The 5,806-nt window shown below is 54.7% G+C and overlaps 1 protein-coding gene across 1 annotated transcript in view; it reads right to left on the reverse strand.

Moving 5' to 3' along the window:
- HIPK2 (homeodomain interacting protein kinase 2) overlaps window positions 1-2,443 on the reverse strand; it is a 108,876-nt gene extending 106,433 nt beyond the window's left edge. The window contains exon 1 of the mRNA XM_004677211.2: window positions 1,362-2,443. Within this exon, the coding sequence (XP_004677268.1) occupies window positions 1,362-2,443 (1,082 nt within the window). The remainder of the gene's footprint in view (window positions 1-1,361) is intronic.
- Window positions 2,444-5,806: the final 3,363 nt, after the last annotated feature.

Genomic DNA, 5,806 nt, shown 5'->3' on the forward strand with positions numbered 1-5,806 from the left:
GGGGTGTCCCAGGCCGCTGACTCAGGACTGGGTTGAGGTGGTGAGGGGCGCGGGGTGCCCATGCCTTGCCTGTGGATCTCCCAGGGAAGGGGGTGGGGTCATCTCCTGAGGCCTGGGGCTGGGGCCCGAGGTGAGCAGGTGGGCACACGGGTAGGCAGCTGAAGGAAGTGTGGAGAGAGCCCACCCCGGGAGCTGCCAGAGCAGCTCGGGCTTCTGGTGTTATTGCCTCTGTCCACGCCTCGCCGTCTAGCAGCTCCCTTCTTGAGGGGTTCCAGTTCTGTCCTGGCCAGAGTCCACTTTCACTGGATGGTCCTGCACCCCGTCAGCCCCATCACTATCTCCCCAAAACTGGCCCCCTTGTTTTCCTTTTCACTGCCCTGCTCCCGCACAGCTCCCTCAAGCTGGATGCCCACGGGGCACTTGGCTGTGATAGCATTTCGTCAGCCCAAGTAGCCTGTAACAGGATTTTCCCAGTTCCTGGTTTGGAAAAGAAGGATGGCGAGAAAGGAGGCCTTGAACCCAAGTCACACACAGCACTTGTGGCGGGGAGGGCTCAGGTTCAAGGCCAGGTGTGCCTGACTCCGTCTGAGCCCCAGCAGAAAGGAAAGCCCTGGCAGCACGGTGGGATCCCCAGAAAAGCTGTTCTAAACACTCGCACAGGACCCCCAAGTCAGGTACTTTGAGACCCTGCCCCAGAAAGGCCCGATGGCGAGGCCCCCCTGCGCCAGCTCTATGCCTGCGCACAGCACAGGTGAGCACCAAGTCCGCCTGGAGTGACGGGGGGTGAGAGCTCGGCACCTCCCGCCGAGGAACCGGGGTCCTTCCACCACGCTGACCCGAGCCTGGAGTCCCTGGCCCCAGGGGCTGGCGAGTGGCCCCTCGGCTGGGCCCGTCGGTCAGCCTGTCGTCCTAACGCCTCAGCACCTGCTTCGGCGCAGGGCAGGGTACAGCCCGGAGCGGGAGGGAAGTCCCAACTGCCCCTCCTCCCACACTCAGGGATTCAGTTCTGAGCAGCGAGGGTCCTCCCAGTGTGCTCCTCGCGGGGCGAGGCAACAGCATCCCTCCTGCTCCCCAGCCGCCCTGGACCCTCCCCTCTCCCGGTCTGGATCCCCCACCCATGGGCACCTCACTCCCCTGCTACCCTTCACCCCACGCCGGGACCCCCTTCGACGCTGGACGCCTCTGGCCAAGCATCTTCCCGGAAGCCATTCTCGCCTGGCTTCTGCCCCCTTCAGGGCTCGCGTGTCCTGATGCCCAGCTCAGCCACGAAGGTGCCACAACAGCCAGCGCCCCACCCCCACCCCCGGCCCACGGTGACGGGGCAGCAGTCTGCGCGCCCCGGCCGGCCCCGACGGCCTCACCTGTAGTATCGGGACTGCAAGTAGGTGGAACACACGGCCTTGGACACGTGGCTGGCGGACCCGAAGTCGATGACCTTGACGCGGTAGGGCTGCCGGGAGGGGTCCACCAGCATGATGTTCTCTGGCTTGAGGTCGGCGTGGATGAGCCCCAGGCTCTTGAGTTTCATCAGGGCCGTGGCGACCTGCTGGAGCACGGGGCGGATGTACTTGAGGGGCAGGGGGCTGAACTTGTTCTGCTTCAGGAAGTCGTAGAGGTTCTGCTCCAACATCTCAAACACCAAGCACGTGTGGTTCTTGTGCTGGAAGCACTCGTAGGCCCGCACGAAGTTGTAGTCGTCGGCGCTCTCCGTGCTCAGCCGGGCCAGGATGCTCACTTCGATCTGGCCCTGCCGGGCGTACGACGGGTGGTTCTTGAGGATCTTGATGGCCACGATCTCGTTGGTGCCCCGCTTCCAGCACTTGACCACCTGCCCGAACGTCCCCCGGCCCAGGAACTCGAGGACCTCGTACGTGTTGGTCATGGAGCACAGCACCTCGTGCTGGACCAGCTGGTAGTCGCCCTCGCTGTTGGAGCCGCTGTTCTTGGAGGTGGCAGCGGAGGTGGTGGCCGTGGCGACCGTGGCCCCGCTGGCATTGTTCTGGATCATGGGTGGGTGCTCTTCGATGATCTGCACGCTGCTCGTGTTCTCGATCTCCTCACTCTTGCGCTTGAGTCCGCATTTTTGGTAGGTGTCCAGTAGGCTCACGGTGCTGCGACGCATCAGGTTGTGTGGTCCGCCCAGGGCCTGCCCGGCGGCGGAGGTGCTGCTGGCTGACGTGACGACGACGTGCCCAGTGCTGCCTGGGAAGATGATGGTCTGCTCGTAAGGTAGGCCCGGGTTTGGGAGCGGCAAGGAGGTGCTGACGGTTGTGGTGGCTGGCTGAGGCGGCGGGACGTTCTTGCTCTGGCTGTAGGCTTTGCTGTGCGAGCCGTACCCAGTCATGTCCCAGTTGGAACTCGGCTCTACTTTCAGTTTCTTCACACTACAGAAGGCACTTGATTGAAGGGTGTGAGGGGAGAAAACTTGCACATGCGAGGCCATACCTGCGAGCGGAGGGAGGGCAAAGAGGTGTGTTAGTCGTGTGGCCCGCACACACCCCACACGACCTGTGCGGCTCCCGGACCGACGGGCGCGTCGGTCACCTCTGACATTTTCCGCCTGCTCCCAGACAGGCTGGACGTTGAGTCCAGGTCACCCGGAAGCGCCTTCTGGTCACCAGGGCGTGGGCTCGGTGACCCACTGGCCACTGGGAGAGGGTGGGAGGCTTGCTGGGCAGAAACTGGGGGCCCGCCAAGACCTGGGCACACAATCAGACTACCCCGGCGTTGGCACTGTTTTAAATAAGTACGCTCGGAGCTAGGGCTGGGTTCTTCCTCAGTGCTCCCCGGCTTGTGATCCTACTGAAACCAAAGACCGGAGCATGGGGCCCCGTTAAGGGCTCAGCACGTGGCAGCCCCTCATGATCAGCTGCCCCGTGGCAGAGACCCCGACTGTGCGGTTCACGTGTGGGGCAACTTCTCCCCTTAGGTCCCATTATGGAGCCATTTGTGAGCTGGTAGCTTTTGGGGGACCCTCAGCACCCCTGGCATCTTCATCACCTTTAATGAGTCTTGTACGTTTGTGTGGATTAGCAGCCGGTCTGAGTTTTCATTTAGCTGGTCTGAAACAATTTTTTCAGCCTTTTGGGGGCAGAGGCTGGGTACCACAGTTCACGAGTTCCATTCATTTACTTGGACGGCTAAATTCGCACATCAATCAATTTGCCTCGAAAGAACTGTTACTTCATACCAATATCTCACCCACCATTAGATAACCTCAGACATCTGTGAAGCCCCAGCTCTCGAGTAATTATATCACTTAGAATCATGTGGATACTGGAAACAAACCAACAAAAATCACAGATAATGGAATAAGGAAACATGTAAGACCAGGATGAGTCCTTAAGGGTGAACCCCGCCCCACCCCCATCTTCTCAACAGCAGCTAGGAAACAAAGTGGGGTTCTGGGGGCACCTCTGTGCTCAGCCAGTCTAAGGGTCGTGTCTCTGGCTCTAGGGTTCCGAGAGGCTTGCCTGTCACTTTCCTTTCACCCCAGCAATGTGACCTAGGCCCACCCTCTCAGCAGATGACCCACCTTCCTATCCACACGTCTGAGGTCAGCAGCCTCGTTCTCCACATTCTTTACTCTTTCTTAAAGCATTCCAGAACTGACACCCACCCCACATCCTCTCTTCTCTCCAGTTGCTCCCCTTCCCACTCAAGGTTCCTCCATTTTGTGAGTTCTCCTCTCCCATCTCCTCCGCTGTCCTCTCTTACAACTTTCCATTTCTCTCTGATAATTGGATCCAGATCTTTAGTAGACTTCCAAATGAACCAATGACTTAGTCTTTGTCTTCTGCCTCTATGTGTGTTCACACACCAACTCCTGATTTCAAAGGTAAGGTAGCTACATGCTTCCCTTTTAAATCTCCTTTGCCTCACCTCTATCACCCTTCTTGAACTTATAATCATTGGTTTAAACTCTTACACCTTTTTTTTAAGGTCACTCCTTAATCCATTACCCCCCTTCCCCCCCCCCCCCACACACACACTGCAGACTGTTCTTAAAAGGCAACTGCCTAATGCAATGAATGGTCTCTTTGCAGCGCCCATTCTCCTTCGCGTCTCTGCAACATCTAATCCCGCTGACCACAGCTTCCTTCTTGGAGCTCTTATCTGTGCTATTGTGAATCTGTAACCTCCTCCTCTAGTGTCTGATTGCACATTCTGTGTGTGAGTGGTTCTTCTTCCTCCTTTAAAATGTTGGAATTTCCAACATTCTGACTTCATTCTTTCTGGAAGATATCATCCATCCCAACAGTTTGAGTCGTTGTGTCTATGCAAGTGACTCGATTCCCATGTGCTGCCCACAGGCCAGGCTCTGCCTGTATCTGCAGGAGCACACTACTGCCTCCGGCTACATCAGGTCTGGCTTCCAAAGCTGAATTCCTAAAAATCGAGCCATCTCACCCTTCATCCTTAACATCCTCATTTCATGAAATATTCTCCTAGTCACTTGCTCCCAAACCGTGGATTTACATATTGATGATTCTTCTTTGCTTCCATGGACAAGAGAGTGCTAAGTTTTATTAATTTCTCTTTCCTTTAAATCTGTTTTTGTTGCCATTTCCTGAGTTAAAGCATCTATCATTTTTTTCTAGTAGGATGAAATTAAATACAAGTAGGCATCTGGTCTACCTAAGCACTCTTTGTTCCTCTAATGTGCCCGTATTTGGCCATCAGATTATTCTTCCCAGAACATTTCTGAGCATGCCACCCCTTTGTCCAAAAACTTCCCATGGCTGCTTAATGTCTAGAAGAGAAAGTTGAGAATTGTAACTTGTTACAATTTCACATGTTAATTTCAACTACCTTGTTGGCTTTACTGCCATCACCCTGCTGGAAATCTTATCTTGAAGTAAGCTGTTCTACTCACTGTTTCTAGACTGTCTTCCATACTTCCTAGCTCTGCACTCTTAAAAGATTCCACATCTTTCAACTTATCCTAAGGAGAGGCCACCGAGGGTCTGCCTCTTCCGCAGAGCTCATTCCCAGGTCTGCCCCTATGCATTTATCACAGCTACCTATTTGGCCACGGCTGCGTTTTTGTCTTACAAAATCGCATCTTGTTGAATTGTTTATTTTTGTGCTGTTTAACTTCTCACATGTTTCCATCATCAGGCCACACTCTGGGGGCAAGGACTACAATTTACACCATGTACTAAGCTTTAGGTTGAGGTTCCTAAAGTTAGGTAGACATGTGTATACCAGGTAGGCACTCAGTGGAATCAAGCACCCTGGCCAGGCCTCCAGGAGTTTGGCTCCCTGGCTCAAGAGCTGGAACTGGGCCTCACTTTGGAGAAGAAAGAAAAACCTGCCAACCCTTTCCGACCCAAACCAAAAAGCCAATGTAGAAGCCAGGCAGCTCCTGCCTGGGGCTGGCAGCCTTATGGCCAGCTGTACCTCAGGCCGGATGTGCTCTACTCCCCAGGGCAGCCCGAGCCTGAGACACCACACCTGTTCTGAACCCCAGCCTCATCCTGAGCCCATTCCTGCATCTGACAAAACTTCCCTTTTTGTTTGAATCCTGAGTCCACTCTCACCTGGTACTGTGACTACACATCTGCATATTCTCCCACCTGCAAGACTGTTTTGCTTATTCAGAACCCACACTTCACTTGTTTCCTTCCATGGCTCTTTTTGTTTAAGTCAACCTCCCCCTAATTTTCTAACAGCACAGAAAATAGTTATTCTATCATTTATTAGTACAAAATATTCACATTTTTCTGGATATTGTGACACTACAGAACTGAGCAACGCCTTGGCTTTCAGTAACTGAGCCACCGCAGAGGCAAACCCTGTAAGT

The sequence above is a fragment of the Condylura cristata genome, unplaced genomic scaffold, assembly GCF_000260355.1.
Source record: "Condylura cristata isolate star-nosed mole 26May11 unplaced genomic scaffold, ConCri1.0 scaffold00005, whole genome shotgun sequence".
NCBI lineage: Eukaryota > Metazoa > Chordata > Mammalia > Eulipotyphla > Talpidae > Condylura > Condylura cristata.